Source organism: Spermophilus citellus (assembly GCF_964194105.1).
Source record: "Spermophilus citellus genome assembly, chromosome: 1".
NCBI lineage: Eukaryota > Metazoa > Chordata > Mammalia > Rodentia > Sciuridae > Spermophilus > Spermophilus citellus.
In genome coordinates, this window is record NC_138182.1 from 42196723 (window position 1) to 42222883 (window position 26161).

Below are 26161 nucleotides of genomic sequence, written 5' to 3' on the forward strand. Positions count from 1 at the left end.
TAAAGGGTGTTTTGGGCATCGGTGGAGGAGAGACAGATGCTGGGCCCCCTGTCTTCAGAACTCTAAGGTTCCTCTGGTCCTTTTTTGGAGCCACTCACTGTCCTTCAGAGGGCATCTCTAATTCTGGGCCACACTCACGTCTATCCAGAATCCTGGCATAGTATGCAAGGAAGATGAGTCTGGCTTGGAGTTTCAGTATCAGGAAGTAGAGGGACAAGGGTAGGAGAGTGCCAGGCAAGAGATGAGATCACTTTTTAGGTAATATAGGATTCTAATGGCTCTGGTGTCATAAACGGGAGCACCTGAGGGGGATTCCCTTTTACATTACACCAGTTTGACTCTTCTTATTCGACTACTAGTAGCAAACATGGTGTCTCCTATACAACAGGCATGGGTCTAACTGCTGTGTGCATGCATTGACTCACTTAATCCTCACCACTAGCCCTGAGATCAGGATTATTATTCTCTCATTTTACAAATAAGGAAACTGAGATAAGGAGTCCTCAAGGGGAAAGGCTGGGGAGGTGTGCAAGTTTACGAAAAGTTCCATGACCAGGTGAGAAGAGTCAGCTGTTGGCGGCGATGACAGAGGGACCAAGGTAGGACGCACTCAAGGAGCATTTCAGGATGAGCAGAAAGCAACTCCCATAGGAACTGGTGTGAGATGCTGAGACGCAACACAAGGAGGTATTTCAGTATCCACTTTCTCAAAAGTTAAAGAAGTTTCCTCCAAATAGAGAGCAAAGGAAAGGTCATGTGACCTGCCAAGAGTCCATCAGGCCTATAATTCTTTAGTTACAGGTTCCCGCTGCTTCACCACGCAAACTCCATGGTGCCTGGCACTCAGGGTCCACCAGACATAGGGCTAGTGCAAAGCTTGTGGGTGGAAAGGTCCCCATTCCTTAGGATCTAAGTCCAGTTCACTCTTCTTTTTTTTTTTTTTTTTGAAAAAATAAATTTTTTTTTATTGGTTGTTCAAAACATTACATAGTTCTTGATATATCATATTTCACACTTTGATTCAAGTGGGTTATAAACTCCCATTTTTACCCCGTATACAGATTGCAGAGTCACATCAGTTACACTTCCACTGATTTACATATTGACATACTCATTTCTGTTGTATTCTGCTGCCTTTCCTATCCTCTACTATCCCCCCTCCCCTCCCCTCCCCTCTTCTCTCTCTACCCCCTCTTATACAAAATTACATACAAGAGGAAGTGAGGGGAAAGGGAAAAATAATACAAGGGGGAGAAATGAATTACAGTTCACTCTTCTAACCTTATAACTTCCACTGATTATCACATTCTTCTAGCAATAGCCACCGAAATAGGGTTTAGCAGGCACTGTACCTCAGCTCCCTTTGTGATCAACAGTGAAGCCCTTTGATGGTTGCAAAACATTTCAAGCAAAGTTAGGCTGCTTCATTGCAGCCATAAATTTACCAGATTTCCTAGGGAAAAAAAAAAAAAGCTGTGCTCTTCAGAAAAATAACCATTTTGAACTTTGGGAAGTGTCTGTCTGAGACAGACTGAGCACTTACAGGGTTGTGCCCATTTCCAGGGAGCAGCAGAGGCCTGTGCTGCAGGGTGTGTCTGAGGAGCCAGCAGCTTCAGGAGGTGTCTTTAAATTATATAAAATTAGCAAGAACAGAGTATGGGGAGTGAGAAAGGCAAAGTGAAAAAGATGTAACATCTGGCAGGCAGTTTTTAGGGGTGCCTACCACCTGCATGGAACTTTCACTGACTTCAAAATAGAGAAAAATAAGAGGAGGGGAAGGTAGAAAGAAAGGAGATGAAAACCGTTTCCCCAGGTGCGACATCAGTGGCTCCCATCTTCCCGTTCTCACTTTTCTAATGTCTACGTGGTGAGCATACATCTGCTCTGCCCAGACCCACCCAGTTTTCAAAATGTTTAGCAGCTGGTTTTCCAGTCTTTAAGAAAAATTAAGATGCTATTAAATAATCTTATTACTTGAAATTCTGTATGCTTTCATTGACTGAGAATAAATTTGTATTTTTAAGACTGTGATTCTGAGAATTCTGTGTCAATAAGCATATTCCAGAATCTAAGAAAACTTGAGAATTTATTACCTATATGCCATCTGTTATAATTAAATTTAACCATTTTTGTAGTTTCTAGAGAAACACTGAATGTACTTGTCATTATAATATTTCTCCTTTTATAAAAAGACTTCTTGTTAATGCTTCAACCTTATGTCTTTGAAATCTTTATTTTTCTTTTGCTGATTGTCCATTTAAATGTATTTTTAAACTCTGCTTTAAACTTCTGCTTCCTTTTTCTGTCACTTTTTTTAATTAAACCTTAGCTGACTGACTTCTACAGCAATATAAAGGTATATATATTTTCCTGTATATAATTTAATATGCAAAAATAAGTTGTTTTTCTCCCCTGTGGATGACAAAAAAAAAATATGCTCCTTTGGGTTGCCTTTTGTATATGTCCTGTATTTTTAATTGTTAAACTACTTTAAAAAGGAAAGAAAATGCAATATGCAACCAAATAAAATATTCAAATTAGTGAATGTTTCTAGCTTTGGTAATTAAGTGACATTCTTGAATGACAGTGTAATAAGAAATAAAATGTTTGCTTTGGGGAAATCATTGTAGAGCTAAGTATGTAATTAGCTGTGCTGTTTTGATACCATAATTTCTTAATTTTTCACAGGATTCAAAAGCTTATTACCACCTGCTTGAGCAGGTGGCTCCCAAAGGAGATGAAGAAGGTATCCCTGCTGTCGTTATTGACATGTCAGGACTAAGGGTAAGACAACAGACACCGTGTTTACTTTGGTTACTCCATTGCTCTCTGCATGACCCCTTCTCTGGAGTCCTGCTTAAATCCTTATTAAACTATTAAAAACTGTCAACAGTTTTCAATAATAATTGTGGAAAACTGAATTTACAAATAAAACATTAAAGAAAGAAACAAATGTTAATGAAATGCTGGACTTCTTTATATGTCCTTCATCCCTCAGGCTTTAAACACCAACACAATTCTGCATGTTAATATGTTAGCTCCCCCCACCCATTTAGTTTTATTTTATTTTCCGTTGACACATAATAAATATAACATGTGTGGGGTACAGTGTGGTGTTTCAATGCCTAGATCCATGGGGTAATGATTAGGAGCAAGTCCTTCAGATTTGCCACCACTTTTAGTAATACTGACTTTGAGAAGTGGCCTTGTCCATTTGTGGGCTTTGTTTGATATCACTGGACTTAAATCCAGTGAATTAATATCAAATTCAACTCATTCCTGAATGAGAAATAAAGTAAAAGCAAATAAGAAGTAAAACTCACAGAAGGCTATTGTCATCAACCTAAGAAATAATTCAAAAGTTCTGTTTCTAAAAATTGGTGCTTTCTTAGAGTTTATGTGAAGTAGACCATCTTTCAAAAAATTTTAGCCTTAAGACTGCTTACAAATGACTGAAGATGCTCTACAGTTATTTGGGCATGTGAAATTAGTGGTTCTCAATCTTCAAGAGCCAAACAGATGTCCTAAATTTTTCAGTGATAATATACAGTTCACTCTTATTAGCTGATATTTATTTTGTTTGGGTATACCAACTCAGTGTGGGAAATCAGGTATTCTTATTGACAGTTGTAAATATCTGTTATGAATTAGAAACAGGAATACAAATTATTATTTAATAAACTTTATAAATAGACCAAAAACTCAAGAAGTCTATGCCAGAATGTAATAAAAAGGAAGCTTGATGACTTAAAATAATTAAGATAAACTCAAACAGTAAGATTTCAAAAATCCACTGAATTTCTTTAAAAACAGAGCAACCTACCATTCATCTGAAATGGCTCTAGATAGAGATGAGAAGTCTCAATTGCCTATTTCTGAGATTCTTTTTACTTGGGACTTTCTGATTTGAGTGTAGGTACATGTAAGTAGTAATGTGTTGTTGCTATGCATCTATTGGAGACACATTAAGGATTTTCAGTGGAATTCCCATTTCTTTTTCACCTTATACACATCCACATTGTGCATGGGGAGTCCTGACCCAGCCTTGAGATGTCCTTTTTCATTGCAGGAGAAGGATGACATCCAGAGGGCAGAATGCATGCTGCAACAAGCAGAAAGGCTGGGCTGCCGGCAGTTTGTCACAGCCACAGATGTTGTCCGAGGGAACCCCAAGTTGAACTTGGCCTTTATAGCCAACCTCTTTAATAGATACCCTGCCTTGCACAAACCAGAGAACCAGGACATCGACTGGGGTGCTCTCGAAGGTAACTATAAACCAGTTGCTTAAGCTATTTGGGGAAATGCTCCCGAATCTAATGCAGTGACAACTCAGAATTACCTCCGAAGAAGATAAAAAATCCCCCACTCCTGCAAACAGCACACCAATTCTCTGATTACACCAAATAGAATAAATTAATCAAGTCAATTATAGCCAAGCAGGAATAATCAAATACGATCATTTCACATCCATTATATTCAGGTTTCATCCATTATCAGAATTAAGTGTTTCAGGGAAGACAATGCATTTAACTATTGGATGAAATCAATCCTGAGCTCCAAAAACCTAATTTATGTTCTTAATAGACTACGTTAATTCCTAGAAATAAGAAATAGCTACCACTCAAATATATAAAAATGATATTTAATTTATATCAGGATAAGCTTTCTGTTTTCATTTTATTTCTTTTATTTGGATTATTAGCAGCACAGAACAGTAGTTTGGGGCAGAATCCTTGTATCTTGCAGGTTTAGTATCCTAAGATTGGACAAAAAGCACATGGTTTTAGTTAGCTTCTACCAGCTAAAAGTGCCAGAGATGGGGCTGGGGTTGTGGCTCAGCAGTAGAGCACTCTCCTAACACGTGCAAGGCACTGGGTTCAATTCTCAGCACCACATAAAAATAAATAAATAAAATAAAGGTTATTATGTCCAACTACAACTAAAAAATATATATTTTTTTTAAAAAAGTGCCAGAGATATTTACTTATCCTTATTTTTTTACATCATGAACTAGCCCCATTATTGAAACAAAAAATAAAGTCAGTATTAAATGAATGTCACCAAGCAAGGCAATACAGATTTAAAGTATTGGTGGATCCTTTTCCACAGTGCGCTCCCCTAGCTGGAAAGAGTCCGTATCTAATACTGCTGTGTTTGCACCATTTGTTGATCTCAAGTCTATATATCAAGCCCACCAATCACCCATTTCCAGCTGCCCCTAGGATTTCACTATCTGGGTCCCTCACTATCTTTTGACATGAATCGTATACAAAACAAACGATCCCTTCTCCTGTCCCCTCCCCCATTTCCTTTCCACCCCACCTCCCATCCCATCTGTTCCCATCTTTAAAAATTCTCCATTTCTATTAGTCATACCACTTGTTTTTCATTAGTCTCTGAAACTGAAGACCTTGGGTTACACTATGATAACTTCATCTCCTTTATCCCTAAATCTATTAAGTCAACAAATACCAACAATTCTTCATTTGGAATACCTTCTAGATTGTTATTTTCCCGTTCTGTTCTTTTGGACAAATATTACCTCATACACCAATTATTTTAATAGAACTTAGGGCACTCAATTCAGCTATTCATCAAACACTTGAATGTGCCTCACACACTAGTGCCAAACACTGTTCCCTCTGCATATGTAATTTAAATGCATATCACCTCTCAGTAATTCTGCACACTGCTGCCAGGCACAATCCAGCACAGATTTCATTATTTCTCTGCCTCGCTTGAGAATGTATTATAGTAATTTAAAAAAGAGCCCATAATGACTGACACTGTCTAATATATCAACCCAAATCTGCTGCCTGGCATTCAGAGATCTCCAATTCTGGTTCCAGCGTTTAGACAGCCTTGTCTCTGTGTGCTAGTACTGCACAGACCCCCAACAAATCATGCCCATTCTCAACAGAGACCTTGTCTATTGCTCCTGTTATGTTCATATTTATATTCATTCCTACTTCCACCTCTTACCATCCCCCCAAATGCTCTGCTGTTAACTTATTACTCTCTTTTACTAAGCCAGAAAGTAAAACTCAAATTTCACCCCTCTAAATTTAGCCCATACTATTTTTTCCACATCTCAACCCAAAGAGCAAATACACCTGCCTCCTGTGTGAGTTTTATAACTCTCTGTTTAATGGCCAAGAATCTTGTTTTTCCTACAAGAATGTCAAGTCTTCATGGGCCAACTCAGAATAGTTACCCTACACAGAATCTTGCACACCACTAATAGGTGCGATGGAAATTCTTATTGAATTGAAATAGGGGGAAATTAACACAGAATAGGAATGCTCACCCAAATCCAATAGGGTCTATTTTATTTTTTATTCTACCTTCAGTTTTTATTGGTTAAACTTGGATAATAAAAATGGCTGATGGTCATAAAGATAATAAGTCTTCATTAATCTAGGTGAGACCAGGGAAGAGCGGACATTTAGAAACTGGATGAACTCCCTGGGTGTTAACCCTCGTGTCAATCATTTATACAGGTAAGAACATTTGGGAACTCATCCCTAATGTGAGATGTAGAAACCGTGAAGAAAACAGGGTTCCAGTTCCACTATGGTGCACATTCTTTTTACAGAATGCATGAACCTGGATAAGGAGGTGGGGAGTGTCATAATGAGCTGCAGATGTTGGGTGTTCAGCTGAGAAACTTACCTCTGTGCACCAACCTTACGGTGTGTTTAGTAGAAGAATCATATCTCAGGAAGACAGATTTGCTGTGTGTCAAAGCCTATGTTCTTCTCACGATCAGGCAAAGCAATGAGGGCTAGGTTTGCAGTTAAGTCTCCTGTGCTGTTTGTTAAGCCTTGCTTATCTTCCTGGAGGCAGCGTGCATGTCTGCTGAAGGGGCATAGCTGGTCGAACCTGGGGACAGGATTCAGTTTCTCTGAGTCACACTTTTTTCACCTCTAAAGATGGAGTTACTCTTTTTTCTTCATTTTTTAAAAGTTTCGGTTTATTTATTTATTTATTTTATATATGACAGCAGAATGCATTACAATTCTTATTACATATATAGAGCACAATTTTTCATATCTCTGATTGTATACAAAGTATATTCCAACCAATTAGTCAACAGGGACTTTAATTAGTGTCTCCATACATGTACTTTGGAAAGTAATGATCATCACATTCCACCATCATTAATTACCACATGCCCCCTCCCTTCCCTTCCCACCCCTCTGGCCAATCTAGAGTTCATCTATTCCTCCCATGCTCTTTCTCCCTATCCCACTATGAATCAGCCTCCTTATATCAATGAAAACATTCAGCATTTGTTTTTTGGGGATTGGCTAACTTCACTTAGCATCATCTTCTCCAACTCTTTCCATTTACCTGCAGATTCCATGATTTTATTCTTTTATTGCTGAGTAATATCCCACTGTGTATATATGCCACATTTTAAAAATCCATTCACCTATTGAAGGGCATCTAGGTTGGCTCCACAGTTTAGCTATTGTGAATTGTGCTGCTATAAACATTGATGTGGCTGTGTCCCTGTAGTATGCTGTTTTTAAGTCCTTTGGGTATCACAGGATTATTGTGAATGTTCCTGGAGCTAAGATATAAGGAAGTACCTGGCCCAGTGTAGGCCCTGAATAAAATGTTGGATATCTAAGCATTCTCCTTCTGTGTTTGTTTTATTCAGTGACTTGTCAGATGCCCTGGTCATCTTCCAGCTCTATGAAAAGATTAAAGTCCCTGTTGACTGGAACAGAGTAAACAAACCACCATACCCCAAACTGGGTGGCAACATGAAGAAGGTAAACAATGACTGTTCTGATATTCCTGTAGGCAGACAAAGTCATAAGTCTGCATACGCTCTTTGTGAATACTTTATCAGTATGCCAAACTTAGATAAGTAATGTTTATCCAGGGATTAAATTATACCACAGCAATCAGAAATTTGAATAGTTTTATTAAAGCAAGTCCATTATTTCAGTTGATGACTTATTTATAATTCTGTGTTGGATGTCTTTAAATATTATCATGTAAAAATTCTAATTAAGATAATTAGAGCAAGCAGAGCCACAGGGTTTTCTTCCCCAGCAGGATCCTCATTCTAATTTTCTAAAAAATTAGAGCTTTGTACTGACAGCTTGACTAATACAAATAGTTTGTCTACTGTCAACACAGTGGGAATGTTATTTTGTAACAACAGGGTTGGCAGAAACATGTCTTACCATTTCTCCTCTTGGTGACTCTTAATAAACTATGGGTAGCTACAGGAATATTTGCCCTACATGTCTATTTACTATATGAACATGGGATAGAGAATCCAGATTTTCCAAGTCTGAATTTACCTATTTTAAAAATATTATGGCCAGGTGCAGTGGTACACGCCTGTAATCCCAGCAGTTCAGGAGGCTGAGGCAGGAGGATTTTTGAGTTCAAAGCCAGCCTCAGCAAAAGCAAGGCCCTAAGCAACTCAGTGAGACCCTGTCTCTAAATAAAATAATAAAATATAAAATAGGGCTGGGGATGTGACTCAGTGGCCAAGTGCCCCTGAGTTCAACCCCTGGTACCAAGAAATATATATATATATATATATATATATATATATATATATAGCCACAAAATGTTCATAATAATTAATTTTAGTTTTGCACTTAAAAGTATACTGCGAATATTTTTGGTGGAAATAAAGTGTTTCTAAATAAGAAAAGATGGAAAATTCTTTAACTCGTTTAGAATCCTAGAATTTTAGAACCACTCAAGACTTGAGGAATCATTGAGTCTGATCTTATTTATTTCATTTGTGTCTTTATTTTTCTTATTTTATCTGGTATTCATCATAATCAAGGTGATGATATTAAATATTTTCCTCCTTGCTCTTCAATAGCTGGAGAATTGTAATTATGCAGTGGAATTGGGGAAGAATCAAGCTAAGTTTTCTCTGGTTGGCATTGGTGGACAAGATCTCAATGAAGGAAACCGGACTCTAACACTGGCCTTGGTTTGGCAGCTAATGAGAAGGTAATGTGACTCATGAGAATAACTTTTTATTGAACAGATTATTTACCTGGAAATTTACTAGGGAAGTTTTAGGACTGTGATTTAATTCAGTTTAAACTATGTTTTAAGCTAAGCATAAAAACCAAACAAGTATTTTTTATTTTCCTGAAATTTTTTTCTTTCTTCAGTTCGATCAGTTTTTGTTTCCAATGCTGTAAAAATCTGTTATTAGGTTCAAAAACATTTTAGATTATTGTTTTGTCTTAGTGAGTCATAGAGTGACCCTTTTTATGCCTAGTGATATTCTTTTCTCTGAAATTTACTTTTTCTAATATTAATAGAGCTACTACTACTTTCTCCTGATTCAATGTTAGCACGGCATATCTTTTTTAGTCCTTTTACTTTTTACTAGTTTGCACAAGTAACAGTCAATTACCCTTGAAGGGGATTTAAAAACAAGCGGAAAGTTAGTGTAATTACCTACACATTTACTATTTCTTATGTTCTTTCTTCCATTGTGTAGATCCAGATTTCCACCTAGTATATTTTCCTTCTATTTGAAACTTTTCTAATAGCACTGGACTGCTGATGATAAATTCTTTCAAATTCTACATGTGAGAAAAAGTCTCAACTTCATTTTTATTTTTCAAAGATTTTTCTCTGAATGTAGAATCTAGGTTGATACGGTTTTCTTTTCTTTTCCATACTTTTAAATAGTCTTCACTGTCTTCTTGCCTACAGGAAATCTCTTGTCCTTCTTATCTTTGTTCCTCTGTATGTAGCATGTCTTTTCTTTTCTGGCTATTTTTAAGATTTCTCCTTATTATAAGTTTTAAGCCATTTAATTATGATGTGTAATGTTCTTTCTTATGCTTGAGGTTTGGTAAGTTTATTTGATCTGTGGGTTTAAACTTTCCATCAAATTTTGAAAAATTTTGGCTTTCATTTGTTGAAATACGACTTTTATATTCAGTAACCTTGTTTGGGGGGACTCCAAGTCCATGTATATTTACTTATTTGAAGTTGTCCCTGAACTTACTTCTCTTCAATTATGTCTTTCGTGTTTTATTTTTTCATTGCAGATAATATGTATTCCTATGTCTTCACATTTAGTAATATCTCTCTCTCTCTCTCAACATTATTTCATATGCTTTTCATTGTGTATTAAGTGTTTAGGTCTGGCCTTTTTACTCTTACAAGTCTCTCTAATAGACAATGTTAAAGTTCTCTAAGTTTATCTCTGTGAAATTTCTTTAATAGACATATTATTTAATAGAACTTTGGATACCTTTTAAGCTGAATATAAACTTGACTAATGTGAGAATGATGATCCTTGTTAAATAATTGTAAAATAGCATAAGATATATAAACTAGTTAATAAGAAAAGTAAACTTTTTGGTATGAAATCATGAGTCTGGGAAGAATTTTAGATAACTATGTAAGTATGAAACAGTTTATTTTTAAATGTTTCACTCTTTCCTGCTACACTGATAGCTCTGGACAGGCACAGTTTTACATCTTTCAACTAGAACCTATGTTAGCATGACTTGATTTATTTTTCTACTTGGAAGGAAGTCCCAGCAGCCATGGGTCAGATCACCTTCTGTCTAACAAAGTCATGGCAAAGACAAGGTTTGTCATGTTCATAAGGTGCTTGAACTTTAGTCCCACTGTCCACAGGTCCTAGTATTTGTGAATGGTTCTCATTGTGATAGTGCCTTTGTTTCCAGATAATGTAAAATAATCAGCAGTGACCATAACAGGTTTCACTACCTAATTCACATTTGTTTTACCAAGTATAGGACTTTGCTACCCGTTTCAAAACAGGGTCTCCTTAATGATGGAGGGCAAATGTTATAAGGTCCCCCTTGCACAGAAAACTCCAGAGTTAAAGAAACTTCAACTGACTCTTCTATTTTACTGAATATTTCTAGATTATCACTGAAAATTACTAAGGGCCTTTCTCACCAGGATATGTCCAGAAACTATCTCTAAATTAGTTTTATTGTCTTTCACATGTGTTTTTGATTTTTAATAAACTAGTTTTGGGTACTGATTGCTTTAAGCACCTAAGTGAAAGCCTTTTTAGGTGTAACATTTAAATTCACTCGGGGGTTACAATTCAAAATAATCTTTAATATTGTCTCTTTAATGATAAACTCTATTCTGTTTTAAAGTTCATAATATCTGAAAACCACTTTGTAATATGACCTTTGTTCTAAATTTTTATAAGAATGTGGCCCAAAGCCCTACTTTAGGGCTCATTTACATATATGATAAAGTCTAGTCTGCTGCTGTAGCCTTCACCTGGATAATAAGTCATATTTCTCAGGTGCATTTACTACATAAGAATTATACATTTAAGAAAGGAAACTGAGAAGTTCATTCTTGTTGAAGGAAAAGAGTGATTGGCAATTATGAAAATAGAACCAGAAGGGATTTTTTCTTTCTTGCTTTTCTTTTTTTTTTTTCCCCCTCTGCATGCCACATATTAACAGATCTGTTAAATTTACATCCAGTTCTAGCTGAAATTTATTTCATGGGATTGCACAGATGTGCTAATTTGGTCATTTATTTGGGCAACAAACGGCACGTCATTTCTTCCCCCTAAGAATGATTGAGAGATATGTGCTTAAGCCTCCCTTTCCCCTTCAGCAGCACAGAGACTGTTCTCAGATTGGACAGCTGGCAAATAGTGTGTGTATAAATTTGGAAACAAAAACCTGTAACAGGCCACCGGCAGATGGCAATGATAGCGAGACCCAAGCCGAACTCCTCACAAACAGTCTGTGTGTGGTGAAGTCAGCATAGGTCCTTGACAAACAAAACATGAGCTTGGTCCCTCTGTGCCAAATGTTAGATAAATAAAACAAATGTTGGAAGGCAGGAAATCAAGCAAGTAATAATCACACCCTCCCCGGCCCCTCGAATCCACACCTCATCAATCCTCTTTTGTTGAATGAGGAACTGGCTAGAGCTGAGCTCCCAATGCCCCTTCATTTTGATGAAAGGCTTTTCAGCACAGCACATTTTGCAAGCACCAGTGCTATTGAGATCTTGACTGTGGGGTTCCGTCTAATAGCACAGTTGCCCCCAGACACATTTGATAATCAAGGGTAATTATCTCACAAGGAAAAATCTAGGTAGACCCAGGCCAAATTTGTCTTGTCTTACATTTTGATTCTATATTTAAATGAGTAATTGCTTAGTGGACTATCAAAGGTCGGTGGAGACTCCAGCCTAATTTTATGCTTTCCTCCCTTTGTTTTTATCATTGTACTTACAAGAGGCTATTGGATTCTATTTTAAACCTCTGCATTTCACTTGAGGTGGCAAAGACTGTTTTGTGGTCACCAGAGCTCTATACCTCCTTGAAGGACTGTTTTTAAACCCCAAATGCAATAAGTGGCCTCCACAATACTCTGCCCCTCAATAAGGATCTCTGTTCCTTGATGGCCTTTCATTTTCACTGATAGACGTTTGTGTAAAGGTGGGCTTCTCTTCAGTACCATTTAGTTCCTAAGCTCAAGAGATGTGTGGAAAACTCAGTTCCTGTTTCCCTGAGTGTATCAGCAGAACAGGGTTGAAATTCTAGATGAGGGGAAAGAGAATTAAGTCCTGAACAAGGGAAACTGCTAGAAGATTACATTTAGTTTGCTCCACCAGATTCTATGTAGAGAAAAATTAATGAAGCAAGCACTGACCTACTGTTTCTTTATTGAGAAGCTCATTGGGCAGAAATTCTTAATTGTTATGTAAATGCTAATAACTTAACACATATGCTAGCTATCAGGAAATAGAAGGACAGTTATGCCACCGAACACACTCTTTATGATCAGACGAAAGGCAATGCTGTTTTCTTTTTTTTCCTGTAGATTTAAATCAGGGCTCTGCACATACAAGGCAAATGCTGTACCACTGAGCTACTTCTCCACCCCCACTTTTTAAAAATTTTTAAATGTAGATGTACACAATACCTTTATTTTATTTATTTATGTGATGCTGAGGCTTGAACCCAGTGCCCCATGCATGTGAGACAAGTGCCTCTACCACGGAGCCACAATCCCAGCCCTTCTCCCACCCTTTTAATTTTTTCTTTTGAGACAAGGTCTTACTAAGTTGCCCAGGCTAGACTTGAACTTGCGATCCTCCTGCTTCAGCCTCCTGAATAGCTGGGATTAAAGATGTGTGACACCACACCTACTAGGCAAGATCTTTTTCAAACTAGGAATATTTTGAGAATTTGCTGGGACTTTGGCCCCCTCTCTGGGCCCAAACTAAGCATTTTTTTTATCTATATTGGCTTCTTGCTTTCCCACAAGCAGAGCAGGAAAAAGTCACTCTATTTATTTCACCCACCACTCTTTGCTTCTGTTTATTAGATGCCCACGGTACTCTGCTGTTCCCTGAAAACAACATGGTGCACAGAGTACATGGACCCTGTCTAAGGGGACATGATGAACATTATCGCCACCGAAAGTTCTGAGAAACAGAATTAAAGAAAGGGTAATAATAATAACTAGTGCTTTGCATGGGTTGGAAAAGTGATGCTTGAGCTGAGCTGAGAATGATTCAAAGGATGAGAAATTTAATAGTGGTAAAGGGCATCCCAGGCAACAAGCATAGCTGAGTCCAGGAAGCAGGAAGCAGGATGATGCATGGTGTGGTCAGGTACTTGCTGATAGTTCTGTCCAGTTGAAATAAAAGAAAGGGAGAGAGAAGGAGAGATGGGGATGAGTGAGGGAAGAAGAAAATCACAGATGTGCTGAAAAAGGAGAGTAAACTACTTGTGAATAGGCCTGTGTGTCAGACTAAGAAGTTTGACAAATGACATGACCAGAATGATACTTTAGAAGGGAAATTCTGTGATGAACAAAAACAGAATGGGGAGGAGTTTGTTGATTTGGAGAAACTTGGGGGGTGTCACAGAGAGGCTGTAAGTGCCAGTTTGGTAAATGTGATTTTCTGGTGAAGAAAAGTTGCAGAGGCCACTTTTTTCCCCATCTACAAGGATGGAAGCTGCTTTAACCCAGAGGAAGCAGGACACTGCTCTTCTTTTGTAGAGTCAAACTCAAAAAATCTATATAGAAAATCATAGACAAATTGCACTTTGTATCAAAGCAGCAGCTGGAGGGAGAGACACAGTGGGTCATGTAAAATCCGAGGCCACCAAGTGGAGGGTGTTCTCATTTAGGCCCCTCCAGGAGTGACTCATCACAAGCTTCCTGGGTTTCAACTTGAGGACAGCAAGTAATCCTAGCCCTGAAGTCTTTCATGACTAATATGAACCCCTCCTGGAAGCCTGAACTTTGGGGTCTGCAAACCTATCCCTGGAACGATGCTGGGTTTTCTTACTTTTCCCAAAGTAGTAGATTTAGGGATTCTGCCCTCTCCATGGAATTTTAAGAGCTTGAAGCATCTTCTTAATAAATGTCACCTTAATAAATGTCTCCTCTAAAAGAACACCAGTTCTAAAAACAATATGTATCTAAAGCAACTCTTACCTTTGGGCTACGGGTTGCTTTCCGTCAGTGTGTGGCTGACATTTCTACTTACCTGGTATAAGAAATTCTTTTGTATTTGTCTTTTGTTTCATTGGCTCCAGGGACTTTTCTAACATCGAGTCATTTCTTACACATTTCACATGCTTCACTTCCTTTTTCCTTCTTTACTATTCTTCTCCTCTGCTTGCTCTTCCTGCCCAGAGCAACAGACAGTGCTTAGAAGGAGATATTTCCTGTGTAGTTCATTCTAACAACCATACATTTACATTTTAAATTATTCTAAAAGGAACTAATGTTATTACATATTCTGTTTTTTTTTTTTTTTCCTACAAGGGAATGGTGTTTAGAGGATCTCTTATGATATAACTAGAAAGAAAATTTCACCCTGTTGAACTCTTTAGCCACTTCTCTCCAGAAATCATTCTTGATTTTATTCAGGTACACACTGAATATCCTTGAAGAAATCGGTGGTGGGCAGAAGGTCAATGATGACATTATTGTCAGCTGGGTGAATGAAACACTGAAGGAAGCCGGGAAAAGTACATCCATCTCTAGTTTCAAGGTAAAATTTTCATCTTCTGTTAGAGGCCACCTGAGACCTAGGCTTATCTCTATTGTTTTCACTGTATATTAAATGACCTTCAATGTTAAGGATTTGAGGCTTCCCCTCCCATTCCACTTTTTCTTAAATTACCCATTATTGTTTTAATGTTCATTGCCCATTGCACTGACAAATTTCTCCTCACTTTCTCCCATAATAATTAATTATTAAAAGCAGTCATTTTTCACACATCATTTTAGGTCTTGTTCTTTCAAAGTAACATAAAGTATGATAATATTTTTTTAAAATGTGCCTACTTTCATGACATACTTTCATGTAATGATGAAATATAAAATGCTAAAAGATCTCCCATGTGATGGTTTTCAAAAAAATTGTGTATTTATATACAAATCCTATTTTTATTATGATAGAATTATATTTTATTAAATTTCTTAACTCATGATTCATACATTAGCAGGGTTGTTCCCCAAGGGACCTGCTCACTTGATCCATATTAACTATATTCTTCTACTTTAAAGGTCAGGATTGAAGGGAGGGAGCCCTTCAGAGTTGTATTGACAGAGCCTGAGAGGTGGTTCATTGTGATATCAATCCTCTGCTCCAAAATTATTTTAAAAAATGGAAGTCTCTTCTCACCAGGAAGGGTGGAGAGAGATCTGGGTAGGGCTGTCCCAGGAGCATCCATCTGCTCTGAGCTCAGATAATGGCCACCCTGCCCCACCTCAAGCTCCCTGCTCAGTCTGGATTGCTGAGCAGAGCTGGGAGTGGAGGATGGGCACTGAAGTGAGCAGATCCTTCAAGAAACAGAATTGGAAAGGCAACTAGAGAAAGCAGAGGCAAAGAAGTGCAGGGAGCTCTGTTCATCAGTTCATTAGTGTACTCCTCATTTTATGGGTGAGGAAAACTGAAGCCCAGGTGACTTTCCAAGGTCAGAACAAATAACTGCAAGTGATGATCCTCAGTGAGGGGAAAGCACCTTTTACCTGTTGGGTGAAGTCTAGGACAGAGCATATTCACAGGTCACTTAATCCTCAGTCTGAGTGACCAGTCATGGAGACAGAGGTGTTTCTCCTTGTAAAACACTCAACACTCCAGCCTATTAATTATACTGTGGCTTCTGGTGTGTTCCTGACAGGGTCAGGCTTGGTAAGCCATTGGGCTCACTCTTAGGAGTGTTTGATAATTTTTTTTAAATAATTCTCTGATCTGATTTTCTCCTGTCTTCTCACTAAGTCATTGAAGAACTGATTAGGTTAACAGGGCTACACAGTGTACCAAAAGGAAATGCTAAATTAGCCCCGCATTCCTTTTAAGTGAAACCCTTAAGAAAATACCCAACCCACTCCCCTCCTACCCCATACTGGGGTTTAACTTGGGGCAATCTATCACGGAGATATACCCCCAGTCCTTTTTATTTTATTTTTTTATATTGAGACAGGATCTCACTAAGTTGCTGAGGCTGATTTCAAACTTGAGATCCTCCTGCCTCAGTCTCCCAAGCTACTGGTATTATAGGCAAGCACCACTGTGACTAGAGCCAACTCCCCACTCTTGGTTAACCACAGTGGAAATAATCCCAGTCCTTTGTCATCTACCAGTTATAACTATTACTCTGCAGGTCAGCACCTCCCAAAAATGTGAACAGAAAGCAGGAAGAAGGAGAGACCCGAATCTCTCCATTTTGCTTTCCTTTGTGCTTCTTCACCAAAAAGTTTTGGGGAGATAGAGGCAAAGGCTGATGTTGGAAATTAGATTGTGAGTCTGTCTTGACTTAAATTCTGCAATGGTTCTTTTATTATCCATGCATGAGTAATAATGGGTTCATTATAGTTATTAAAAAATGTTATTCTACCTTTTCTTGAAGGTCAAAGCTAGAGAACTAGCATCTTGCAGTGTCCTGTGTCCTTCTTACTTAGAAATTGTTTGGATTCAGCCCCTTGAAGTAAGAGGTACTTGGCCTTCACCATGCTTATATGGTGACACTCAGCTGCACTCATGGGTCCCCTGGTCTATGGTCCCTATTACAGCAGGAGAGCAGAGAACATTTGGTGTAGATCTCTGTGTGCTCACATCTGAGGTTCATTCACAGCTCTAGGCACAAACATCAAAATGTTTACAGTGCCAAAGAGCCCAAGATTTTAAGCCAGAATTTTAGGTTTGAATCCCAACTCTACCATTTCCCAGCAAGTCACTTAGCCTCAGAAAACTCCTCTACTTATTTGTGAATTAAGATTAAGTGGGGAGTCTGGGGATGTAGCTCAGTTAGTAGAGCATGTGCTTAGCATGTGTGAGGCCCTGGGTTCCTTCCCTAGTTCCAAAAAAAAGCTAAAAAGATAAAATATGGATATTAAACTTTCTCACCATAAAATGATAACTCTGAAATGTAATCCATTTATTAGTTAGCTAAAGTTTAATCATTCCACTGTGTGTGTGTGTGTGTGTGTGTGTGTGTGTATACTTCTAAACACTATGGTGTACACAATAAATGCATAAAATTTAACATGTCAACTAAAAAATTTTAACTTGATAAAGGAAAGGGGGAGGGAAGGATAGGATAGAATAATATAAAGAACCAATCAAATATAAATTAATAGACAAGTTAAAGGAAGTCAAGGAGTGTAGAGGAAGGAGAAGGGGAGAGGGGAGGGAGGATGGGAGGCAAAAGAGAAGGTGAAGTTTGAGCCAAATAAAAGAACAGACTAGATGCCGACATCCTTCTAAGACCTTGGTAACAATTAGTTAGTGAAAAGGCACCAAAAGATACTAGTCACCCTCATTGCTGTCGTTGTCTCCCTGGCAACAATAGCTCTTTTTCCCTAAAGTCTCCAGGAGAGGAGCCTCCACTGGCGCTCCTGTCCACCTGCACCCTCGCCAGGATTCCTGCCACTCTTCTGAGATGTCCCACATGAAGCAGGGTTTTCTGGTGTCTTTAGTGTCTTCTTTTTGACAGTTTCTTTTAAAAAATTATTCCTTCCTCCACTGAAAGCAGTAGTTCAGAGACACGTTTCCACCTTGTGCTCCTCTCTACTCTGCTAACTTCCTTCCATTCCTTATTTGGGAATGACGCCTGCTGTTGGCAGACAGTGGGTTTTCTGAGAAGTTACTAATGCCTCTGCAGAAGCTACAGAGGGTTTGAAATACTGGGTAGAGTGCGGTGGCACCTCCCTGAGAAGGGTGTATATAGTTCATATTTAAGAAGAAAGAACCACCCACTTGACCCAAATGGAAGTCACTTTGGTACGCAAGGATTTTGATAAAACCCTCCCTTTCTCTCTCTGTAGGACCCGAAGATTAGTACAAGTCTTCCTGTTCTGGATCTCATCGATGCCATTCAACCAGGTTCAATTAATTATGACCTCCTGAAAACGGAAAACCTGAATGATGAAGAGAAACTCAACAACGCGAAGTACGTAAATAACCTGAGATCAGGAGGGTAGGATCCAAGGGAGAGCTAGAGAGTTGTAAAGTCTAATGCTTGTGCCTTTGTGCAAATAACATTATTTGCACTATTCATGCTTTTTCTTCTCATGATTTATTTTCGTCTCATCATTATTATTTTAGATATGGTGCAATAGAAGCTTAAGACTTCCCATATTAGAATGGGAGCTAGGGCTGGGGATGTGGCTCAAGTGGTAGCGCGCTCGCCTGGCATGCGTGCGGCCCGGGTTTGATCCTCAGCACCACATACCAACAAAGATGTTGTGTCCGCCGAGAACTAAAAAATAAATATTAAAAATTAAAAAAAAAATAAAGAAAAAAAAAGAATGGGAGCTAGACAAAAAACAATTTCTTGTAATGAAGAAGCAAGTCTATGGTTTTATAAGCCAATTTTCTAATTTTAATTTATAGCAGATTTCACACATAAAGTCTATGCTTGGCAAGCTCCAAATGCAAACATCCCATTCATGAGTATCCATGGATATGTATAGGCAGGGGTCAAGTTCAAGACCAGAGACTTCATCAGCTGATGAACAGCTTCCATGTGCTTTACCATTTAGGCCACCTGCCAAATGATTTCTCTAGAATGAGGATCAGCAGACTATGGTCTCTGAGCCAGATGTGGACTGATGTCTGCATTACTAAATAAAGTTTTATTGGAACACAGTTCACTTGTTTACATACTGTCTATAACTTCTTGTCTGCTATGCTGGCAGGCTGGAGTAGTTGCCACAAAGCCTGCAACTCTGCACTCTCTGCTCTAGAGAGCTGCCTTTTTCAAAGCAGGTCATAATAGTTTCCCAGGGCTGTCAGGACAAAGTACCACACAAACTGCATGGCTTAAAACAACAGAAGTCTATTCTTTCACAGGTGTAGAAACTAGAAGTCTGTAATCTGCAGAAGCTACAGAGGGTTTGAAATACTGGGTAGAATGCTGTTGCACCCCCCTGAACCACCCACTTCTCTTGACCCAAATGGAGGTCACTTTGATACTCAAGGGTTTTGATAAAATCCTCCCTTTCTCTCTCAGCATGGCTGGTTGCTACTAAGGATTCTGAGGGAGATTGCCTGTCCTGTACCTCTTTCCTAGCTTCTGGTAATGGCCAGCAATCCCTGGTGTTCCCTGGTTTGTAGACTATAACCAGCCTCTGCCTCCATCTTCACTGTGGGTCTCTAACTTCACATGGCTGTCTGCACTCTCTGTGTGTCTGTATCTCTTCTTATAAGGACCCACACCATATTGGATTAGGGGCCCCACCAGCATGACCTCATCTTAACTAATGACATTTGCAAAAATGACATCCTATTTGCAAGTAAAGTCATAGGAGGAAGTACTAGAATCTAGAACTTCAATCTATATTTTGGTGGGAAGGGACATGGTTGAACCTATAACATGGGTCTGGAATTCGGAAGTGTCTAGTGCTTTGTAATTTCACTAGTGCCCTCTCTCTATTCCCAATTGGGGAAAGTAGGGACCTGTTCTAGAATGATGATATTTAGCATAATTTAATGGAGAGAAGACTAATAATTAAACTACAATTGCAATAGAGTGGGATGGATAGTGTAGAAGGTGGAGTATGGAATACCATGGAGGGAACAGGAAAGGACTGAAACTCTTTAGAACAAACAACATCTAAGCTGAGCAAGTAAGAAGGAGATAGAGAATAAGAGGAGATAGAATATTCTAGATGAAAGAACACATGCAAAAACTCAGAAATTAAAAAAAAAGTAAAAAGCTTTTGAGACCAGATGGTCACGGGGGAAATTTGATTAGGTTAAGAAATTTGCCAAGGTCATTCAATTTTTGAGCTGTGTTGCTGAGATCCATGCCCAGACTCCTAAGCATTCCAGAAAGGACAAAATATGAAATCATATTGTGTAGTTTGGAAGGAACTACACAAAATTCTAAGAATGATTGTTATTGTGGCAAGTTTGTATGTTTTTTGAAGCTCATTTATGGATTTTGAAGCAATTTTCCCTGTACATTTTATAATGAAAAATTAATTTTACTTAATTAATAATAAATATAGAAGAAATTATTCTGAGGTGGACAAGGAGGAAAAAATGGGATTCCTGTCCAGTGCTCTAAATTTGATCAATAAAGTAAGAATAAAGTTTTTTAGGTGAGAAGGAGGGAGGGGTCGGAAAAAAATCTCTTTTGAGTAGCCATAGTAAGAGGTTATTAGAGAATAAATGAGATGAATAAAAGAACTGTCAACGAGTAGTGTGGGCACATTTGAAAACAGATTACAACTAATAAAATTATCTTTATAAGACTGTAAATAAAGCAAAAATATTCTAATGCACCTGGGAATAATTTTATGTGGAAAAATATAGAATATAAAACTCTGGCTATTCTATAGTACCATAAATGCATACATCTATATATGGATAAGAATTGGAATGGGGAAAGGAATTAAAAGCATTGGCGTATCAGGTTGAGGAGACTGTCCAGGGATTCCATAGCTGAGTTCTGTCCTAAGGGGTCCCCTTCATACCTTGCTGCTCAGATCTTCATCTGTCCTCTTTTCTCTCTTTTAGGTACGCCATCTCTATGGCCCGAAAAATTGGAGCAAGAGTGTATGCCCTTCCAGAAGACCTGGTTGAAGTGAACCCCAAGATGGTCATGACAGTGTTCGCTTGCCTCATGGGGAAGGGGATGAAAAGAGTGTAAGACCAGTGAGTGTGACAGGAAGGTAGCCCACTCAGTCCAGAGGGCCCAGCACAGGGTGCTCTCAGAATGCACAAGGACCATTCAAGCTATTCAGAGTTTTCACCTTGGTGATAATGCACAAGATTCCAAAATGTGCATATTTGTACAACCAAGTAGCCTCTCCTATATTTAATAACAACACAGAAAAGCTTCTTTTATTTTTTATTTTTATTTTTATTTTTTCAGGAAATCCAATCTCTTGACTTTTTTTTTTTTTCAATGCTTGGTTTTTTTCTGCTTTAAAAATCTAGAGAAAACCAAAAGAAGTTGTTTTCCCGGCACCCTTCCTGCTTTTGCCCTTAGTCAAGAATAGAAACTGCAATGTTCTTAATTTTGACATAGTCTTTCAAACCTGTTTAATGTGGCTGCCTTTTTCTTTGTTCAAGACGAAGACCTCAAAGACAAAATATCAAAACCTGTCCTAATAGAGGCCATTTGGTCTGTTATAAGCCTCTTTCTGTCCCCTTCTCCTACCTTATCTCCCTGTGACTTTGCTCCATCTGTCACCCCTCCACCCCAAACTGTGCCTGTTCCATGGCCCACTTGCCCTGCCATCCTTGTCTCTGGGCCACTTGGAGCCTCTGACAAATCAGTCAGGCTGTTCTTCTCTCAAGAGTCTCTGATAGCCTGCAGAAATAAGCCTTACCACTAGAGCCTTTCCTCAGAACTAGGGAAATATCAAATGTCACTTGTTTTTGTTTTGGACAGTATAAAAACTCTATTTCAAATGCTAGGATTTAGACTCTGTCTAGATCTGACATCTTGAACACTGTGCCCTCAGGTAGATTCCTAACTCTGGCAGAAGGTTGGATCCAAAGAAGTTGTAATAGACAAGAAAACCACCAGGGGACAGGGTGGAGCTATCACTAAGCATCTCTCCTCTAGGGCACTGCCTTTCCATATACTCAGCCCAGCTTGTTAGATGGATTGTTACTGTGGTATGGCTAAATATCTGGTCACATTTGGAAGCAGTCCTGCTTGGCTTTCATTTGCTCTTAGATATCAGCATATCTGATTGCTGCCAAGCCATATTAGAAATGTTTACTTTTTTTTTTTTTTGGTACTACAAAAGCTTTTTACCACCCCTAAACCCCCAGGGGCAACATGTGCCAATGAATAGCATCCATGCCCCACATATGCATACACCTAGCCAGATGTCAAAGATAAGGACTGCCCAAGTTGCTTTATGAAGAGCTAATTTACTGGACATTTAAAGAATTCCCAAACAGAACTAGAAGAACGGTATGAATTTGAACAGCTCTAATAAATTAAGCAATTTCCATGAAAACCTACTGAAGGTCAACCAACACTAGACACCCTCTGTCATGATAAAAGGGCTCATTAATGAGGAGTCTTCTTTAGGGGTGGAAGTAAAGGAACCTAAGCCATTTTTCAAAGCAATTGAAATGCATCGCCCTGGATCCATTCCTTGGCAGTGGGCTCAGGAAGCCAATATATGGCTTCTTTTAGCTCATCACCAGTATTTCTGCTGCATCTGAATGCAAAGTGGTTGGCTTTGACTTTAGTCTGAACTTCATATAGCCTTGGATGATTTTCCCCCATCTGCCTCCAGGAAGGAAGAATGTTACTGCCTTAATGGAAATCATGAAGATAAAATAATGCTCAAGATATTTCCAAATAAAATGTTCCCAATATTGGGTGTCTCTGGCTATTTCATATTGAGAGTTTAATCATGGTGCACTGTAACTCATTAATTCATTTGCACAGCCAACATGCATTGAGTGCCTAGAATGTGTGAGATACTGTGTGAGGTTTTAGGAATAGTCCTTTAAATGAGACAGGCATTGCACTCAGCTGATCAGGAACAACAGATGTTACACAGTTAAAATGACAGGTGTGATAATTGGTAAAGATGGACAAGGTGAGATTTGACCTTATGGCAGGAAACTAGGAGTGTAAATAGAAATGTTTTAGCAGAAAACTGAATAAGTTGCAGTTGGCAAAGTGAAGAAAGTTGAGGTATAAATTCTCAGAAGCACATCGAACCCAATCATGAAGATCAGACTTGGGGGTGATTCAAAATGACTTCTAGAGTGAACTGAAAAGGAATCTTTTGGCTTGACAGTGCCTGGATCTCTTCTCCCTCTTGACTAAGCTGCAGGGATGCTGAGGAATTCTGCTACAGCCAGCTCCCTCTAGGCCAGACTCCTGAAACAGAGAATGTGTCATCAATGAGGCATGGCCACACCTTGACCTGTGGAAGATCCACACTGCTATACAGTGGAAGGGAAGCTGGCTTTTGCATCTAAGCTCTATGGCTCACCAGCAGCTTCTCTTTGAGGGTGATTCTTTCCTGGCCTGAAATTCCTGCATTTTTCTACTAAGGATACAGCTGCCTTCCCTGAGCTTCAAGAGGCTACAAATATTAAGTGTTATTTGGTATCAGACTGTACTAATATGGCTCATAAACAAGTTATCCTGTACTTGTTCATAAACTGAACAAGTACAGGATAACAGAATAAGTACCATCAAAAAGAGCAATGACTATCTCAGGAGACTAAAGGAAGACAGCATCCTGAGCACGATGATTTTTCTAAATGAAAAAGCTTATTGTTACCTTTTAAATGATCAATCCAAATATAAGAAACTAAAATGACACCAAAGGGTCTGCAGAGGAAAGTAGGCCACTCTTCTGCTCCTCTGCTTTGAAACTGGTTCAAGTCACTGAAACCAACTGTTGTCAAACCATTGTTTGTTTGAAATTCTCATGATGGTGGTATTTACACCACAGAATTTATCAAGCTCTTCATATAGGGCTTTTGATCCCAAAAGAGTTAGTCCATCAATTGCCCATTGCCTTTGTCCCAGTCCTCTAGTTCCCTGTCCCAAACATCAACCTCTGTTAACAATTTCTTTTGTATTATTCTAGGAATATTTTGTGTACATATCACATACCACACACATGTTCTCACAACGTACACCTTTTTAAAATTACAAACATTAATGTATAACACACATCATTCTGTATCTCACTTTTTTTCACTTATCTTAGAGGTCATTCTATATCTGTATACATATACCTGCCTCAACTTTTCAGCAAGTGTGTAGCATTCAATTGTATGGAGGGGCTGAACTCGATCTAACTAGCATCCTCTAAAGGAATGTTTGGGTTGTTTCAATCTTTTTGTTATAACAAGTAAGGTCACAATGAATAATATTACACCCACTTCTTGAGCATATAATGTTAATTTTCATTGAACAGGTACTTATCAAGTTCCCGCCCCAGCAAGAAACATGGGTGGTAGTAAAACAAAGATTCTTTTAAGTTTCCTCAAATTATTTTGCGAAGAATAGTAATCTGGGACAGATACATGAGCTGATTCCAACTTCTCCATTTTATATCTAAAAAAAATATTAATCCAGCAAGAGAGAATGTGCATTAATGTGTACACGCAGTCATAATAAAAAGCAGAAGGTGATAAATGCAATTGCAAATTCTTTAATGAAACATTTTGGAAGCTTAGGGGGAACAAAGTCAATTCTGAATAAAGAACCAACAAATGTCTGTGGACGTACTCAGGCTTGATGAATGAGAAGTGTGCAGGAACCACACTGTACATATGTTGATATCCCCTACAGAGCCAAGTATATTTCTATGTTTTTAAAAAGAGCTCAGTAACTATTTAGAAATTGATTTATGTTAGTCATAAACAAATGTTTCCCAATGCCAAGAGACATTGCACAGAGAAAAGTAATTGTGGGAAAGGCTGTGGATTAGACTCACCTGGAGCGTTTTTAGAATAGATTGGATTACTGTCTGCCTGGAAATTATGACATTAGAGCCTGGGTGAAGCAATGCATTGGATTAGATGACCTTGTCAAGTCTCAGTCAACCTGGTGATTTTATCCGCTTGGAAAGTACCACACCCCCACACACATCTAGTCTGTCCCTGGCAGCACAAATATGGTTCTATGGTACAGAATGTGCAAACTCAGCCCAGCCCACCTCAGACTGAGGTTTAGTTGCATGAGAGACATGCCCATGAGTCCCCACCTTCTTTACAGTTAGGATACCCATTGTCACTGACCTTTGTTCTTTTCCCAATCCAGCATACCAAGGGGCTTGGAGTCAAGGCCAGTAGTACACTCTTGGTCAATTTGACATTTATCCTAGCACAGCCCCACCAGTCTCACAATCCAGAAAGCACATCCAATACTCAGAACAAGCATCATCAGTGTGGACTGATTCCTCTTGTGAAATCTCATCATTTTGACAGTTTCCTAATACAATTCCTGTAACTAAACACTTAGCTGCTGTTTCTGAAGACAGATTTTACCAAATGAGTCAGTGAATGAATGACAAAAAAAAATTTTGTAAATTTTTATATGTCTAAAGTTCACATATATGTAATAACCCATCTTACGTCAGGCACAAAAAACAGATAATCTACTTAACATCATTGTCTCATCATTAATGACTCAGAGACAGGTCGGCAAAAAGAGTGGCAATGTTTATGTTATCTGACATGTAAAATTTGGGAAGTTCCATTTAAACAGTGTTTTGGTTAATAGAGAGTTACCATATATTACTTTTGGAATAGACATCTTTAGAGGATAAGAATGCAGGCAAATATTTAATTCTAAGGGAATATGGGATCTAATATAAAATTTGATAATTTAATAGGCATTTATGGATTCAACTAGGACATAGGTTTTCTGTTATGAGTCCCATTTATTCAATCCTCATTTCTCCAAATGTGATACTTGATCAGGGGCCTCTGGAAGCTGGTTAGAAATGCAGAATCTCTGCCCTCGACCTAGACCTATGAACCAGAATTTGCAATTTTATAAGATCCCCAGTTGATTCATGCTTTGGTTTGAATGTTTGTCATGCAGGATTCGTGTGTTGGGAAGGCCACATGTTAAAGCAATTTGGGGATGAGATCTTTGGGAAATGATCTTTGGGAGACTTTATGAATGGATTAATATGTCCATGGATGAATGGATTCA

At 38.5% G+C, this 26161-nt stretch overlaps 1 protein-coding gene across 1 annotated transcript in view; it reads left to right on the top strand.

The window, feature by feature from the left end:
- The window catches only part of LCP1 (lymphocyte cytosolic protein 1), an 82000-nt gene extending 59138 nt beyond the window's left edge, over positions 1 to 22862 (top strand). The window contains exons 11-18 of the mRNA XM_081287699.1: positions 2689 to 2784; positions 4070 to 4265; positions 6422 to 6500; positions 7667 to 7781; positions 8861 to 8994; positions 14916 to 15039; positions 18321 to 18445; positions 21019 to 22862. Coding sequence (XP_081143825.1) covers positions 2689 to 2784; positions 4070 to 4265; positions 6422 to 6500; positions 7667 to 7781; positions 8861 to 8994; positions 14916 to 15039; positions 18321 to 18445; positions 21019 to 21151 — 1002 coding nt within the window. The 3' untranslated portion in view covers positions 21152 to 22862. The remainder of the gene's footprint in view (positions 1 to 2688; positions 2785 to 4069; positions 4266 to 6421; positions 6501 to 7666; positions 7782 to 8860; positions 8995 to 14915; positions 15040 to 18320; positions 18446 to 21018) is intronic.
- The last annotated feature ends 3299 nt before the right edge of the window (positions 22863 to 26161 follow it).